The sequence below is a fragment of the Hoplias malabaricus genome, chromosome 9 (assembly GCF_029633855.1).
Source record: "Hoplias malabaricus isolate fHopMal1 chromosome 9, fHopMal1.hap1, whole genome shotgun sequence".
Classification (NCBI taxonomy): Eukaryota; Metazoa; Chordata; class Actinopteri; order Characiformes; family Erythrinidae; genus Hoplias; species Hoplias malabaricus.
In genome coordinates, this window is record NC_089808.1 from 13,018,564 (window position 1) to 13,037,578 (window position 19,015).

Here is a 19,015-nt window from a genome sequence, read left to right on the forward strand (position 1 = left end):
TGAATATCCCCATTTAAATCAATGTCTAAAGACACTGCTCCTGATATTTTGCTCTTGCAGTATGAAATTGCACTCTTTTAGACTGTGATTTCAGCATAAATACTAATATTTAGCCCTATTTCAAGGCTGAAAAAAGACATTTACTGTTCCTATTCAGTGAGAGTTTCAAAGTTTAAACCAGTCTGGGTGACAATTAATCTACTAAAACAATTTTGAAGCTCTGCAAAGTCAGCAATACAAATGTTTCATTTTACATTAAATCAATGATAAATGCAGAGCCAACTATGCTTCCAGTTGTTAGATGACAATGTGCTTGGCAGCAATGGCAGGATGGTTGCAACTTGTATTGCATGCTTCATACTAAATGCTATAAAATATACTGGACTAAACACTAACATCTGTTTGGGTGTGCTGGCTGTGAAATGTAGTCTAATTATCTGAAAGAAAATAAGTTTGTGGAGTCACCTATTTAGAAACCTAAGAACACTTAAAAAAAGGGACTTAAAGAGCCATTAAAACCTTTAGTTTTCACAATGTTAAGCAGACGTGATCTTGTAATTGTAAAAGCAGCTTCTGTGCTATTAATGGAGACAAGTTTCTTGCAAGTGAAGCCGTCAAACTATTCTTTGATAAATGTTTACAATGCTTTGTTCAGTTAAAAGCTTAAATGGTAAACTTCCACATCCCTGCCTCTTATACACAGGAAGTTGCTACCAGATGGTGTAGCCTGAAGGTTACAACTGGCTGAAGAGGGAGATCAACGGCAGAAAGCAGAATGAAGGGGAGCTCTGAAGAGTTCACATTTGTCTTTTACTGTAAACTTCATTCAAGTTTAACCGGTACTAGACCACACAAAACAAAAGGACAAACAAAAGACAAACACATTATTTGAACATTCTATGAGCTGAGGTCACAACAACAATGCAAACTGTCGGATTAAATCTCTTAATCTTCTGTTTTACTTAATTTTGATTCTGGGAAGTAAATTGGTTTTGATCACACACAGAATATAACATTTCTCCAAGTAGTTTGCCAAGAATTCAGCACCGTGCATACAATATTATTTCTTTGAAACCTATCATTACATATCAGAAACCAATCTGGGGGACAAAGAAGGTGAAGCATGCAATAAGGTGTATAAAAATAAATATTCTTCTAAGGCTCCATCCAAACATTGTCAATAGTTCTAAGCTGGGAACAGCAGTGTTTCAAGTGGGTTTTTTTCCTAAGAATGAGATGCACAACAATAAATGCTGTTTCCTGTTGTTTATATATAAAATAATAAACTAGAGGTAACTCTACCTAAATATAGAACTCTGTCAGTGAAAGTGACATTGACAACAGATCAAGTCTGTCCATTAGTCCCTGAGATCAGTTTTAGAAGTCTTTAGTAAACTTAAAATCATTTAGTCTTAAGTTTTCCTTTTAAATTTCCCTCTCCTTTTCACCTTGGTCTTCCTTCTCCTCCGCCCTAAATAATTGGAAAGAACATTATCATTTTCTTCCTCCTCTTCATCTTCGTCTGTGTACCAAGGTCCCCAGACCCCACCGTTGTACTGAGGATTTGACCGATAGTCCTTGGGTGGGTACCGGCAGGGCACAGCTGTTTTGTTGTACTGCAGAAGCCTGAGCAGCATCTTCTTGACTATATGTGGGTAGCGCCTTGAGAGGTCCACTCGCTCAAAAGGATCTGCTGTGATGTTGAATAGCCAAAGAGATTTTCCTCGATCCCAGCGTACACGCTCGTTGTGCCAGCGATTGGATAACAGCAGGGTGGAGAAGGTCTGTGGAGGAATCCAGTCACTGTAACCTGGAACACCAGTCAGCAGCTTCCAGTCTCCGACTCTTAGAGCTGCCTGGACAGCCGTGTTCCAGATTCCGTAGCCTGCCTTCCAAGAGCCATTCTTGGCTTTGGTGTAGACTGGGTCAATATTGTGAAGAATGTCATGACGTGGAGAAGGCAGTCCTTCGCTGATGGACTCCCAAACGTCATAGCCGTCTAGATTCTGATCTTCGTCTAGGGTACCTTCTGCAAGTGTTACCAGTGTTGGGTACCAATCAGTAATATGCATTAGGGCCTTACAACGAGTTCCTTTTTTTGCAAGTAAGGGACTGTGCACAAACCCCACTGCACGTATACCTCCTTCCCAATAGGTTCCCTTACTACCCCTTAGTGGCCAGTTGTTACCACCTGCCATGGGCTGACCCCCATTGTCCGAAGAGTATACCATGACCATGTTATTATAATATCCATAGCGCTTAAGTGCAAGTGTTAAGTTGCGCATGGCCTCATCTAAGCAGCTGACCATGGCTGCGTACTTGCGGCGGTGTAGATTTGGGATCGATTTATAACGCTCTAAATAGCGAGATGGAACCTGGAGAGGTGAGTGTACTGCCTGGAATGCCAAATACAAGAAGATGGGTCGTTTGGGGTTATGTCTGGCCAGTATATTCACAGCCTTCTCAGTGTACATATGGGTGGAATAGACACCTCTGTCTTGTTCCCAGGCTGCTTCCTCACCTTCATGTAGGTCATAGCCACACATTCCTGGGCTGTCACATTTGTAATGTTTATAGTAGTCTCCACTTCCCAGCAAATAGCCGAAGAAGGTGTCAAAACCACGCTGTGTTGGCATGCAGCTACGTTTGTAGAAACCAAGGTGCCACTTGCCCACCATATGAGTAGCATACCCTGCACTTTTCAGCTTTTGGGGAAGGGTGACATTCTCTAGGGGTAGGCAGTTGGGCTGAGTGGGGCGAATTACGGAATGTTGGAGGCCAGTGTGGATTTGGTACCTGCAGAAACAAAACAAAAAAGAGGAATTTATACTTTATAAACACTTTTAAAGAACAATGTTCAAGCCTATAGACAACATTTCACTACTGCTCACACTGTATTTCTGAGGTTCCTCAGGCAAAATGTTGAGCAATTTAATCATTTTATGTAGCTCTTTTAGTCATCATGGCTCAAGAATTCATTGGCTTGTAGCAGCCAATCTGTTGGACATATTCCATCAATCTTGGAATGAAAACAGCTCCTACTTTACAGTAAAAGCCAGGCAGTATGTACCAAGTTTTGTAATCATTAAATTTTGCTTACCACATATTTCAATGGCCTCTTCCAGTCAAATTACCCTAGGCATTCCTATGGAGGTTTAAATATAGTAACAGCTCCATGCTTGGACAACTAATTACTTCCTTTACATTAACAAAGACATCTACATTTGATTATACTTTGTAAATAATAAAAAGTAGGGAAAGCACCAAAATAAGAGTGAATAATTTAAGTTAAATGTAATTTAATAAATTAAGTGAAATATAATGTTTTCCATCCATCCATCCATTATCTGTAACCGCTTGTCCAATTTTTTAGGGTCGCGGGGGGTCCAGAGCCTACCTGGAATCATCGGGAATACACCCTGGAGGGGACGCCAGTCCTTCACAGGGCAACACAGACACACACACATTCACTCACACACTCACACCTACGGACACTTTCAAGTCGCCAATCCACCTGCAACGTGTGTTTTTGGACTGTGGGAGGAAACCGGAGCACCCGGAGGAAACCCAAGCGGACACGGGGAGAACACACCAACTCCTCACAGACAGTCACCCGGAGCTGGAATCGAACCCACAACCTCCAGGCCCCTGGAGCTGTGTGACTGCGACACTACCTGCTGCGGGTGTATTTGAAAATTATTAAAAGAATGATTCATCAAAAGCTCAGTATTTGCAAGCAAAGGCCATAGCTCTCCAAGCCAAACTATTTGAAAGCATTGTCAAAAAGTTCAAAAGATATTTTTAACTCAAGATTGCAAAGAATTTTTTTGTAGCACCATCTAATATACATTACATTTTGAAATGATTCAAGAAATCTAGAGCAATCTCAGTCCATATAGGGTAAGGCCAGGGAACACTGCTGAAGGTGAATGAACTTCAAGGCAGCAGGCAGTACTGCATGTGAATCTGTCATGATACTGTGACAAATATAGTCAAAGGGATTAAGATTGGAAACCATAAGAAACCATTGTCAGTAAACACAGTCTGCCACTATATCAAGAATTCAGAAAAAAAATGCTGGGCCATATCCTGCCCATGCTACAAGAGCATGCTTTTCTAGACTAAGAGTGTGTTTACACTTAGTAATGAACAGGCAGCTCATCACAACTTTATTAACATGAAACTGGGGTGAATGAATAAATCCAAACAAATGTATTTTTAAATTATATAATAATTTGAACATTGTTTCTAATGTATACCTACTGTCTATTACTGTCTAATAACATCTAGTAGATTCCATATTAGATTAGCTTTGTGCCTATGGTGTGTATAATGTTTCTCTGGCAACCATCTGACTGTGGATATATGGAAATGAAAAGGGCCTAGTTCCAGTTCTAGCCTATCTGCCCTTGTGATCTTAATGTAAACAATTTTGCTAAGCTCTCCATATTTTTTTCCTCTCCATAAATGGTTTATATTTTAGCCCTCAATTAGCCCTCAATGCACCCGTTTAATAAGTGTATGTTAGAGCAGACTACTCAAAGGGTAATATTTATAGTGAATAAACCAAATGGCAAACCAGAATCTTCCCATATGCAATAGGTTATAGCCATTAAAAATACTGGTGTTAATTAATCAAGGATTCCAGGGCCAACACCTCTTACGTTAGTGGAAACTTCAAATCTCCAATGCCAGAATCCATGCCAATTTGCTGTGCCCCAACCCCGCCTGTTAATAGTCACACCCTGCCTACTTTTCTCAGCTCTTTAGTAATTTAAATATTTTTATATAAACGAGTGTTTTGTTTTGAACTTTCTTTCTGTATTTCATGTATTTTGGAGCTCTTCTCTGTTTTGTCTGTTACTTTGAGGTTTGTTTGCTTTTATATTTCTGTTATGTCTTTGGAATAAAGGCTATGGGAAAACTTGCATTTATCATTTATTATGATCTTTCAGCTAAGCTGAGTTGCCTAAGTGTTATTTAATGCTTGTGTGTGCTTGAGGAAAACAAAATGAAAATGGAGTTGTTGATATCTCATGGATATTCTCATACATTGGCAGTGCTGATGGGACAACCCATAAAAACTGCTGTGAAATTGTCCTTTAGAATATTATATTTGGTGCCAAAAATAATAATTTATAAATAAATAAATAATAATTTCTCCTGTGACCATATATTCATATCCTTTTCAATTTGGTCATTCTAGCAACGCATCCATAAGATAAAGATCTTTTAAACTAAAACAAAACTTTACTCTGCTCACATTATTCTATGACAGTTGGTATTACATGGTTAAAAATGTGGCTCAGGTGTCTATGTCTTGTCTTGAGTTTTGTGAGTGGTGTTTTCTCTGTGCATGTCCTTCACATTACAAAACCTAACAAAAAAAATTAATTATAATAAAAAAAATGTTGCTCAGGCTTCTGCAGTACAAAAAACAGCCATACCTCCCTATACCAACCCAAGGTCAATCAGTACAGTTAACTTATATAATAAATAATTAACATAGGTCAACTGACTGCCTGAAATGTTAGCCTCTTCTACAAAATAACGTTTTGCTTTATAAAGACAAGACAAATATTACAATACTTGGTAAAATGATAGAAAACATTAAACATTATTTCATACCTGAAACAATCCTAATGACAACATAAGAACATATGCTGTAATGTGTTTGATACTTAATATACACTTTTGCAGGTATTTGGTTAAAAATTATGTTTTGATGATTTGACAGGGAAGTAAGATAAAATGACCACCTGTTGAACATCTGATTCTAGGGATGAGTAGGACTCAAGGGAAAAGAATTGCCATTGGCCCAAGCACAGATCATGAGAACCACAGACCTACCACATGCAAGATAATGCTGCTATCAGTCAATATGCATTTTGTTTGGTTAAGCTCCTCTCTTTGAAGTTTTAGACATAAGGCCTTGTTTTGTCTGGAAGGAGTTGCAGTGTTTATGGTGTTTGCTGTGTGATTTAATTCCACCTAAGCTCTCAACTAGGAGACAAAACAATGAGATAAAAATTATACCTAATCCTGCTGTACATGCTTAACCAAACCTGCACTTACAGGCCAAGTAAAGGTTATCATGTAAAGAGAGGCCATATATATACAATGTTAGCATAATTAATTAAACACACTGATACAAGAAGAGACATTACTAGCCTACACAGTGGATTGTATTGTGTTTCAATGTCAGGAACTGGTCCTGGTATAACAAAGGATTGATTGTAGGAGACACTGGTATCAGACAGACTGAAAATAATTAGAATGGATCTAATCCAGTGGTATCTCATCACTATATGGACGGATGTACGTGATGACTATGTTGACATTAGGAAGCTAGTCATCTTTGACTCAGTGTGACCAAAAATAATATCCTGCAGGATGTGATAGCAGTGGTGACTGAGCAGAAAGCTTGGTTCAAATGCAAACAATGTTCCAGGCCAGCGCTAGTAACTGTTGTAGGTGCAGTTTCCACTGTGTGTATGAATGGATGGAAATATCCTTATCCAAACTGTTCAAAATCAATTTTTTGCTCCCTGACGTTTAAAATTAGATATAAATACTAAATGACTAAATAGGGAACTACTAGTGCTGGCATTACACAGGCAGAATTATATCATGTGTGTATTTGTCCATTTGAGTCTATCAATTATAGTCCTCAATAAAAAAATAAAATAAAAAGCGAAAGAAAATAATCACCATCATTAAATATCAAGCAGAAAAGGAAGAAAATAAATTATACTTAGAGTCTGATTATTTGTTCCTATGCATTTTCAAATAATAGTGAAAACAGGCACTTCCCACCATTTGATTACCCCTTAGGTATGGTTATTATAAAGCTGTAATTGCATTATAAATATCCCAAAGTTTGAGTGGTTTCCAAAGCAGAACTGCCAAAGCTGTGGAACTGCTCTCTCTGGAATAACAGATCTCTAATAATTTTGGGATGATTTGGGGTGACATTTGTGATTCAGAACTAATTATTTGTACAAAATGTACTTGATCTCACAAATATCCTTGCAGCTGAATGCAATTTGTCCTCTAGAAGGGAACATGTTGTTTCTTCAGTAAACTGTATGAACAAACTTCCTATTGATACCCACCATTCCAGAGACAAATTTGGACTAGTGGGTGTAAACATGTTTTGGCCACATAGTCTAGCCACATAACATCAGTGCTTGCAATAAATGCTTGTACACATATATAAAATAGGGTTGTTTATTGCTCTATAGGTGTGTGTCTCTGTTGTGTGTATGTGTGTGTGTGTGTTTGTGTGTGTGTTTGTGTGTGGTTTGAGCTGCACATTAAAAGTTACATGTAATGCTGTTCTTAACCTAAGGAATAGTTAAGAATAGTTTAGAAAGAATAAAAACACCAGGTCAGTTTAAGTGCAATATAATTAAGAATTTACTGTGCAAATGACTTCACTGCTGGAAACAAAATAGCAGATTAAATCCATTGACACCTGAAACTGACAATAGAACCAGCCTCAAAACTCCTACAGCAATTTAACTGCTTGCTTCTGGGCCCAAATCAGAAAAGGTATTGGTGCCACTGACTTTATAGATGTCTGCATTTCTGAATGCCCAGACAACCAGACTACCCTAATCCTCTCTCTCTCTTTCTCTCATTTCTCTCAGCCCCTCCACTCTCAGGGGGCACCATATGAACAGGCAGTCCCTCATCAGGCTGAGAGAGCAATAAGTGTGCTGTTTGTTCTTGGGGAAATTGGTGTGTGGCAACATAAATATGACTATGTAACGTTCAAATCAACATGCACTCAAAATGGTCCACTGTCCTTGCAGGTGCACAAACACACCCGCATGCAAATACCTGATATTTAACGCATTGGTAAGTGTACATACTGTATGGTGATCTCTAACCGCCCCTTTAAAAATATGCTGTTCATACACTCTACAGAAATCACTCCCCCATGTGCTCCTCCTCTCTCCATGTAAAACTGAGCAGCTGTGCTGGCAATAATCCTACTAGTGTGGTAATTTATGGATTCGCCAAATCCTGGGCTTTGGAGAGTATGTGGGCACTACATGGCACTGCTGCTTCTCTTAACTGAGTGAGAACATGAGTGGTACTACTGTGAACATTAAGTATTCATCAAGTAGTTAAAAGATTTCTGAATAAAATGGTTCTGAATTAGTCAGCTCTGTCTTAACCTGAGCACAGAGGCCTATGGTGAGAGAGTACGAAAAAGAATGTGTCCGTGTGTGTGATTGCAGGCTCAAACATCTGTGGAGATTTCTTGCACTCTCAGCAATGAAAACATGTAAAGACATCCTATACTGCTAAGCTGCACATGGGTCTAAACTTTGGCTGCTATAGCAACAATCCAGCCAAAGCACCTGGCTTCTGGTTTAACACTTGCCTCGAAACTGCAAGACTGTATGACCAGCTTGAATACTCAATTAATATACATCCAACTGGACATTATTCAATAAATGTGGCACAGTTAAATGTATAAGTAGGCCCCCACAAATAAAATTAAAAGTGGCTGTGCTTTAGAATGATGTCTTCAAATTCATATCTGGACTGAAACGTTTCGAACTCCAGCAAGATTGGGCAATACTCAAGTTATAACAAAGAATATGTCATTTGTATTAGTATGAGTACGAGGCATGTTTTAGAGACCCAGTTAAGAATATAATGAGCTGAGACTTGGAGGTCATTGCTTTACAATAGAATGAAGACATAGGTCTCTGCTCTGGTGGTCCACAACTAACTCTCCTAAGAGATAGTGGGTGTATTGTTGGAAATTGTTTTAGCACAACACCCTGGATGTGCGGAGGAAACATGAATCAGACAAAAAACCCTTTGACCCACGCCAACACACATACAAAAAAAATAAATAAATAAATAAACTTTAGGAGGCAGGAGAAATATAAACATTAAAATGCGATAAAAATATGGAGACATTTATAAAAAATATTAAAGCTTCCATTCCTGTGTTAGCTCATTAAATTGGGCCCTGATTGTTGTCATTTCCCATGAGCAGTTTAAGATTTAGCATTCATGAATCATACAAAAGACTTTTAATAGCTGTTGTGGTTCATTTCCTGTCTGAAAATAATGCAAAGAGTCCAATAAAAAGTCCCATGTTGTCCTTTTCACAAGCAATTTACCCTAACCATACTTTGTTGACAGTCTTTTAGTAGCGCTTTATTGTAGTTTCAGACTCTTCATTGCATACTGCATTACATCATGTGTTTCATTAGGTCACAATTATCTACTGTACTACAGAAACAAAAGGGAGGCAAGGCATACAATCCCAACTGGAATACAACGGCTTGCAAAGTCAAAATTAGGTGTGACTGCAGAAACTTAACGTGTGCCACATGTACTGCTACTGCCTTCAGTTGGATTCTGTAAATCTAGTAGTAAAAAAAGGCCAGAGACCCATCATGTCCTTCAGACTGATCTACAGTGGAGAACATGAAGCATACAGATGGCAAGTTTTCTGGTCTTTTGGTATATTGGCCTTTACCTGCATCATTTCATAAGCCTGTAAAGCCTGCCAAGTGCTGGCATGGCTTAAAGAGAAGTAACTTTAGGAGAAAGGGGGTCTCTTTTTCTTCACTAAGTTACACAAGTTGAACATAAAACACTGTTTTTAGAAGCTGTCTGGGTCTTTCAGCATTTAAGGAAGACTTTCTTACCACATTTTGACATTTTGTGTACATTCTTGCACAAAACGTATTTGTTTCTTCACCGTGATCTTCTGTTCCTTCCATACTTTTATTTTTATTTTTTTTCTGAGTATCCCTGCTGGTCCTGAAACATGATAATGCCCACTGTAGCAACACAAGCATTACAGGCAATATGTCCCAAGGTTTGTAGGCATTCCCTATAATTCCAGAATTCAGCTACACACAGCTTGTCTAAACTCCAAGAAAATGTATTAAATGAACTGTGACACTCTGGAGCAGTTACACATGTCCAATGGCAAGCATGGGCTAGAAGGTCAAAAAAAAAAACACATTGAGCTGCTAACCAGTGGCACTGTATTCTGTGGAGGACTGGAGCTGTAGTTGAAACTGTGGTTATACATACAATAAAACTGGCCTCACTAACATTCTCAACAATGGGAAGAACGCTATGTGACCCTTAACTTCACGTGTCCTTTGCACTAATCACTCATCCATACAAAGATCTCAACAATGCATGGTATGTGCTTGTACATGTGAAATTTCATCACACTCCATCACACTCTCCATGTGGATGACTGGGAGATGGAGGGAGAGCCAAAGGTGGGGAGAACAGGTATAAAATATTTCACATGAATGGATCCTAAATGGAGCATTTAAAGTTTGAATGAACAGCCTTAGGTTTTGTTGTTTGGACTTATCCCTAATTTTTAACCTTACCTATGTTTCGCCTCTGGATAAGATTTTATGAAATAAACTGTTTTGGTTTTAAAACCACATGGAGACTGCTTGTAAAGTGCTAAGTAGATACACAAATATGACAGCATTCACATTGATAATAGAATATAAAATGATTAAAAGACAACTGAATAATTATTGACCACAGTTTGTCTTAGAACCAACAGCAAGACCTGTTTATTGCAGATACATCATCATCATCATCATCTTCTTCTTTTCTGCTTTTATTGCAGATACATTACATTTAAAAAGGTTTTTGTTTAGCAATATGTTAATAAGCAATTCAGAGTGGTTTAATGTCAAATGCCTTTTAAAACAAGAGGAAAATAAACATACATGAAAAAGAATTTGCCTGATTCTTATTTGACATCACTCCAAAAAACAATTATTATTTGGATATAAGAAAGTTTGAAAAGGCTGCCTTATTGCTTTCTTGTTAACCTCTGGGAAGAGGTCTGAATCATGTTTCAATGGTATATGAAATAAAAATAAATATCATGCCAAAGCTGAAGTGAATAATTATTATCAATGATATGTTATTATTTTAATAAAAATATACATAATCTGTTATTATCTGATTAAAGTTCTGTTTATCAGAGTCTAGGAACCACTTTCAAAATCTTGCCTTCATTGCAAACTACGCCAGACTACTGGTTTGTTGACATAACCAATGTAGCATATTTCCAGCTTATCTCGCACACAATTAGGCTAAAATCACTACTTGTACGCAATCAGAAAATCCCACAAAACACATGTCTTTGGCCACCAAAGTCACCGAGTCCCACCGATCCCAAACCAATCTCAGCTGGAAGCCTAGTCAGTTCTGTTCTACCCCTTGCTTGAGTGTCCCCCCTACATCTGGTCCAGATAAACACATTTGACTCCACTCTACTAGCTAATCACATTCAGACCCTGCAACATTAAAACTTATTCCCTTAGTCTTACCCTTCGATTTATAGCCTTGTACTTGCAACTTTCAGACCTTACAGAACAGATTCAACATGCATTATCTACTCCCCTCAAAATTTAACTTCATTCATCATCTTGTTGTACACATTACAGTCCATCTTTTGTTTCACTGCATTAACATGATCTACTCTACTACAGAAAGCAAAAAGGAGGACGTGAGGAAAAGGAGAGAAAGATCCACAAACTTCTTGCTCTTCTGGCAACAGTCTGGGCTGGAATAAGATGGTGTGCAAGTCAAAGGAAGGTGTGTCTGCAGAACTTAACTATCAAACTTTTGCTGCATTTTGAGTTGGTTTTCAGTGGGTAAAACTAGCAGTCAAACAAGGCCAGAGAACCATGTAATCTATCTGAGTCATCTACACTGGAAGTCATAAATATGGCATTAGGATCATTTTTCATTTTTGGCATAATCTGGAAATACCCACTGTTCTTTACAGAAGGCAAAACCGATGGAAATGGTCCAATAAAAATGGTCCAAAATTGCCTGGAATAAAATCTGTTTCCATTAACGTCTACTATAAACTATTTTGAAGCTTTTTTTGGTCCTATTGCAACAATATTCTGGGTTTCCTGGTGTTTTGGCTATTTAGCTTTACCTGATTGATTTCAGAAGCCTGTCACGCTTGGCTTAAGGGAAAGCCACATTAGAAGGCTATCAGAGACAAGGATTTCCTTGTTCTTCCTCAACACAAGTTTGATTAAGCAATATTTTATCAAGACAGACAAGACACACAGAGCTCTTATCGGCTTACCAGTTGGCAACCCTCATTTTCAGGACTTAATGGAGGACAAAAAAAATCACTATGTGGGATGGTTTCAATGGGTGCTTTTGGTTCATCATTAATATGAAATTCCCTGCCTTTCACACTCCAGCACTTTAACCAACAATGCAGGCAAACATAGTCCAGCCAACTCAATGACATTTTGCTAACACATATTCTGCATTCCTCCTTCTGACCTTTTTAGGCTGATGGTGCGGCTGTCAAGTGAGACCCCCTCATAAACTTCACTCCCACTTTTCCTTCAATACTGGAGACTACTCAAAGATGTCTACAATAGCGTGAATGTTGACAGCATCTAGTGGGTCATAATTGCTAGACCAGACAAAGTATATGCAGAGTTAAGTAAATGGAAACAAGGTCAAGTCTTACAAGCCTTGCTTAAATATCTCAGGAATTTTCCGGCATTGTTAGACCTTTCAGCAATTTGCTGTTTAACCTGCAGGGGCGGGCTTATTGTTCACTTCCTAATCATGAGATTTACTATTCAGTATCTACTATACACTGTAGACAGACTCTCTTCTAACATTTTATATGAAATCAAGGGAATGAAGTGAGAGGATGTGAGCTACAAAAGCATTAGTGACGTCAGTTACTGGTATTGAATGATTAGTTCTAGATCATAAACAACACTGCAAGGCTTCCCAGAGGTAGTGGTTCTTTACACCCCTCCTGCCAAACCTTGGCTTTGGGGATTGTGAACTTAGGCTCATGTACATCATCTCCAAAGCTGCTCTATTGGTCAATGCTTTTGTGTGAAGATTACTCTGTATGCACAGCTGAATATCTGTGTGAGCAATGTGTGCCTTGAAAGTATGTCCACAAACGTTTGGACATATATTTTATGTTATTCAGTAACTACTGTTAAAAGAATATACAAGTTATATAGTTCTGAGGATAACGGACTGAAGTTTGGGTCACATATGAATCCTGGCTGTTTTAAGGGTTAAGGATATTACTTTATCTGTCACTTACCTTCTCTTAGTAAAATAACAGAAATTCTCTGAAGAAATACATGGACTTTGTTTCTCCTTTTCTGCTCAGGTTGGAGAGAAATCACCATTAAACACAGATATATATTTTGTGGCTTTTTATGTTCTGCACATCAATCTATCTGCAGCTGCAAAGCATGAGGAAAATACAAGTATGTCTTACCCTACAAGTAATATCTGGGTGAGTGCAGAGGCATTTCGTCTTAATGTGTGGCCTCAACGTCCAGATGGCCTTGCTGTGTCAACTCACAGGGTTTAAGTGGACTTTATGTCTGGTGAGTATTAATTTAATAACTGCACTGTATCTCTGTTTGCATATGTTTGGGATTTAATGATGACTTCTAAACTTCTGAGCTGCTAAACTGCTAAAATATTGAGCAACTAATTACATTTCACTCAACACCAGTTCGGCAAATGAAAGTCCTCAAGGACATGCTGTCAGTGGATACCTAAAAAATATGAACACCTGTACTTCAAGGCCTTCAGCTCACAAAGAAATCATTCTTTACAGCAAGTCAATATCAAGCCGGACAAACTCTGGATTAAACTAACAAACTTCCATCTTAAAAGCTTTAGTCTGTTTCTATCTTACACAAAGCTGGAAACAAGGCAGGGGTTAGTTTTACCTATTTCTGCAGGAACACACAAGGCAAACCAATATGTTTCCTCCGGCAAAACTCTGTATTTGCCCCTTAACTCTGTATCATGATTATAACCACTCTGGATAAAATTTCCTGACAATTTCCGTAAATAGAAATGTATGTAGAGACAAAATAAAGACAACGTATGTATTTGTGAACCAATGAGATCACTCTTCAAACACTTTTATCAAAATTTTGATAAAACATTCAGGACATTTAGCAAACACTCTAATCTAGAGCAACATATAATTTTAATCATGATACAGAGGTTGGCTCATGCACATTAGAACTCTTGCCAACGTTGTAGCATGGAGTGCTGCCCAAACTAGGAACCGAACCCTAGACAACTGTGTGGAAGTCAGCACTACAGCAACACCTTCCCCCAAACTTCAGAACCCACCTATATAACAAGACACATCTGAAAACTCCCCAGTGGCTGCTGTGTGTTTCATTTCCTTTAGCAAAGAAGCTAAACATGGACTAAGTAGAGCTTCCTCCACTGATGCTGCCCCTTATATTGAAGTCCATTTAGGTGATGGTAGCAGGGCCACTTTTTCATCAGATTAAAAGCAGACAATCAAAAGAGATGCCCTGCAAGCTTCCTGTCTCCTGAGGGTCTGACCAGATGTTTCACCACAGGACACACCCATGTGGGCTTTTAAGCATTCACTCTGTCAGTGCTGTTTTGATGTCTGGGTAAATGCACAAGGCCCTAGGGCATAAATGATGTAAAGTAATGGTTTATAACACATTCGGTCAAAGACACTAAGGTTTATAACAAATATGATGCCCATAGCTGTCTATAGCAAAGTTGACCGTCAGTATGTTCTCAACACAACATGATTACAGCATCAGTGTCATATTGTTAAATTTTTTTTTACGGTCTTCAACTCTTTATTTAGTATCAGTTTTATAATGTTATTGATGTTCTAATATCCACGTTTCCTTTTGCATGTTTTAGGGTGAACAACAATGTTCAGTTGAGCATATATTCCCAATAATAGAGAAGTATATATACAGTGTACACAGCAAATTTGTCATTGATAATCTACACTGTGAATGTTAAATTTTAACACTAACCATGCTGGCAATTTTGTTGTGTACAAATTCAGATGCAGTATGTCTGGATTAGCCTTGCCATATAAAAGAACTGAAATGTTAAAGCAGTCAAATTAATTTAGTACAATTTATGTCGAGTAACCCAGTGGCACCTACATGCCCCACTTCTCCATGGTCAACTACGGTTTTAGAAAGTCTTTAAGTCCGTCAATACTTTTTCAAAAATCTGCAGACATAATGCTGATATTGACATGATATTGACTCCTTATTCAGCACTTTGGCAGATACTACCTACACATGACAATGCAAAATCAGAGACCACACACCATACATTTATTAAAACATATTGAAACTAATCCAGTCAAAAGAAAAATATTTTTGCATTAGAAAAATAGGAGCACACTTAACACAATATTACACAGAGTCTCAGCAAATAAATACAGTCTTTATATATTTTTCTTATTGAGTGTGTCCTCCCTGCCTTTAGATTTCATTGTTTGGGAGATTTCATTGTTCAGGCCCACTGTCCTGAGATCAGCAGCAGCTTCTTTCTTTGATTTGCTAATATTCTTTTGTCTTCTGCAGCTTAAAATCTGTCAGACACAACAGCTGTAACTTTTTCAGATTTCAACTATCTACCTTTCAAAGATGAATGCTGTAAGCACTGTTTATCTGCTGCTAATTGTTTTGGTGGTCCACAAGGTGTTGCATGATTGTAAGGCATCCCATTTCCTGTAGGTATTTTATTCATTTTCTTAAACTCAATTATAAATAAAAACATGATTTTTTGTTTAATTTCCCAACTGCATCATTTTATATTAAATCTATTGATTGAAAGATATGTTCTGGAGATTAATAACCTTTCATTACCTAATCATTACTGTTTAGAATGGATAGGAATTAAATGAAGGTGGTATCTGACTTTTGCACATTTCTACACATCATGACAGAGTTGAGTGCTTTAGGGAAATGCTAAAGTTCACTGGAGCAGTGTCTCCATATATCGATATAAGCTCACCTGCCAGTCATGAGCTGACTCCTGGAGGGGCTGCACAGAGGCTGAACGTAGTAGTTCTCTAGTTTGACTCCCGTGGCCGCGAGCCAGTCCAGTGTGGGTGTTTTTATCTCGGAGCCGTGATAGCCCACGTCTCGAAAGCCCTGGTCGTCCACTATGACGAAGATGATGTGCGGCTGGGAGGTGGGTTTGTCCACTTCATTCGCGCGTCTCCCATGAAAGTCGTTCGCCCACCGTCCGTACGTACAGCTCACGACGCAGCAGAGACAGAGCCCGGTCAAAACTCCCAGAACAAACATGGTCGGAAACACGTCCAAACCCTCTCTGACCTCAGTCCTTTAGTCTGAACCAAACCAATAAATCAAACAGTCAGAAGTCGCTAATGAAAAAGTTCGCGCGGCTGCCTCTGCTCACGGCGCGAGCGGCTGCCATGTCTGCAGCAGGACGAGCGCGAGCTGCCTCAGCTCTTTCAGCTGGAGGAGGCGGAGGAGGCGCGAGCGGGTGGAGCAGAAGCGCTTGGGAATCAGGTTCACCTCGCGCCTACTAACCGTCCACACACTTGAACTGACGGTGTCCTAAACGGCCTAAATGCTGTCTCCTGAGGTAGAAGAGGGAAATTACCTAAACATATTTCAAATGTTTCCCACCCAAAACCTCGTTGGAAAGACGACTTTGCCAGCCATCTAAACAAGGTTGTTATTTGGTTGCAAAGTGAAAGACGAAATGATGTCTAGAAAAATAGATCCCTTATGTCTAAATTTAGTTGAAAATGACATGTGGTCCGAAAAAGTCGTCTGTCTTGTGTTAAATTAAGACCAAATCATATGGACAAGACAGAGCCCAAATTTCAGTGTCTACTTCTGGGCTAATAAAGGCCATGATGGAACGGATTTAGCCCCAAAAACAATGCACATATGCCATATTGTGTTTAAAATGCAGCCTGCTGAGCTTCCATTTCTCATAATCCTGGGTTTAACAGTAGGCAACACTCTCCAAAAGAAAGTGGCTGGAGTAACAGCAGCTTGGGGGAGCCTGTTTATAAATGTAAGTTAGAACTATATTAATATACTATTTCAGGCAGAATTTTTGTAATTATTGTGTTTGTATATCAGTGTCTTACCAATGGCATGGTGTATTGCCCGTATTGTCTATTGTTTCTGAAGCTCAATTCAGCATACATTCACATCAAACTGCTGCTTTCAAAAGCACTCATGAGACAGCAGCAAGACGTCAAGTTTGCTACTTTCTATGTTTGACGCATCTGTTCAACATGCATAAAGAGCGTTACTGTTAAGTTTCTAACGTTGTTAGCATGCATTTCAATTTTATAAAATTTGAATTATATTATTGACTACAAGACAATGACATGACTGAGATGAGCAGCCATCACCAAGTTTGAGAATTTCCTCTTTGAAACTGCAGTGTTCAAGAGACATTCTCAAACGGGTAAATTCACACCGTATGGTTCTTAGGTCATAAACCTAAGGAACCATTCTTATCAACTTGTAAAGCAAGGTTTTAGCTGCAGGCAAGTGGCAGGGAGGTTGGGAGCAGGTGAGCTGCAGAGAAGCCTGGAGACTAATTGCATATTCATAAAGCCACACATACTGAATGAAGTTGAAAGTGTAGTGTTATTTTTAGCCATTAGGGGATTTCTTTATTTAAAATAACTTCCAAAAATGAGGAGATTTCCTTTCCACTGTGTGTAACTTTCATTAAGAACAGTCACTTCACATTAATTTATATTAGAAGTAAAGAATGGTTTGCCTTTTCATGTAAAGTTGGACTGCTGTAAAACCGAATGCATAGGGGCTGTATACCCCTTGAGCTGGTGGCCATGGTGATAGGCTTCTGTGACTTCTCCATAGCATTTCATGTATTATATTAAGGTTATTAAGGTGCACTTTAATAGTGTGTTTACAAATTCTTAAGTCTAAGTCATTCATTTCCATACGAAAGGAGAATGTAAAATATTGACATTGAAATATTGGGCTATGTTTTACTTGGTGTAGGAAAATTAAATTAACTGTACACAAAATGTTAGTGTAGCTTCCACACAGCTCTAAACTCTCTGGGTTGTGGATTTAAACTGGTGAAACTGTCTACAGGTGTGAGGGTGTGAGTGACTAATTGTGTGTGTGAACACGTGAATGTACACTTTTATCTTATAACCTTAATTGTCCAAAAGAAAAGCTTTCAAAAAGGAAAGCTTTGGAAAGATAACAGTAAGAATTGGGTCAGAATTGAAAAATATATTTTTTCCTTATGTCAAAATAAACCTCTCAAATGTTAGCAGACTGTGTCAGAGTTGCTGAGGCCAGGCCATCATTTCTGGGTTACAAACATTTGTACTCCTACTCCTGTATAAGAATACCAGGTAAACATGTCATTTCACCTCCAGTGTGTGCTATTTTTGCACAGTTTCTCCTCTAAACTTTCCTCTGGCTGTTTCTTCAGTCTACCTCTCTGAGACACTGCCTACATGTCAGACATTCTAAAGAGGCAAATATAGATTTCCTCAATTATCAGCTTATCTTAGCCAGTCTCTGGGCTCCTCCCTGCATTGCGTCCAACTTAAACATAAACGCTCTATATACTAATAGTTTGTTTCTTGCTTCATTATACTAAAGCCATAGTAAAGCTTATGTGTAGGCTGAACTGCCTTCTCAGAAGCTTTTTAAATTTTATTTTATTTATTTATTTATTTATTAAGAAAATCCTGCTCAGTTCAGAAAAAGCAGTTTGCTGTGAGATGGTAGAATGTAAAGACACTCACAGATTATTACAGTGGTGGGGTTGCAAAGTATGTAATACATATTAACAACACATATGGATTATGTATAGCATTACTGCTGGAACAAATCCTAACCTTTCAAGAGAGGAAATAAACCATCCTATGTTTTAATAGACATTAATGCAAGAAATAAATCTATGTCTGAAATTATCCTACAGTATAAAAGACAGCTATTGTTTACAAATGGTGAAACTGTGTGAAAAACACCAACAACAATGAACATGCAGGGGTTTTGCCCTAACAGTGACAATATGTAATTTCTTTCTGTGGGGACTATTTTTTTACAAAATCCTGTCCACACAGAATTCTTCTGTCTTGAATTGATTCTGTGACCACCAATGGGAACAATTCTCAAGC

General features: G+C 38.4%; 1 protein-coding gene across 1 annotated transcript; it reads right to left on the reverse strand.

The window, feature by feature from the left end:
• Positions 1 to 704: 704 nt before the first annotated feature.
• Positions 705 to 16,292, reverse strand: arsj (arylsulfatase family, member J). Its single transcript, XM_066680676.1, has 2 exons — positions 15,868 to 16,292; positions 705 to 2,796 (listed from the first exon to the last, which is right to left on the reverse strand). The coding sequence occupies exons 1-2, from the start codon at positions 16,161 to 16,163 to the stop codon at positions 1,413 to 1,415; spliced, it is 1,680 nt and encodes a 559-aa protein (XP_066536773.1). The 5' UTR covers positions 16,164 to 16,292; the 3' UTR covers positions 705 to 1,412.
• Positions 16,293 to 19,015: the final 2,723 nt, after the last annotated feature.

Coding starts and splice junctions, on each gene's coding strand:
- arsj (XM_066680676.1), bottom strand. CDS start 16,163: ATGTTTGTTCTGGGAGTTTTGACCGGGCTCTGTCTCTGCTGCGTCGTG. Junction 2,797..15,867: donor AGTCAGCTCATGACTGGCAG/GTGAGCTTATAT, acceptor TTGTTTCTGCAG/GTACCAAATCCACACTGGCC.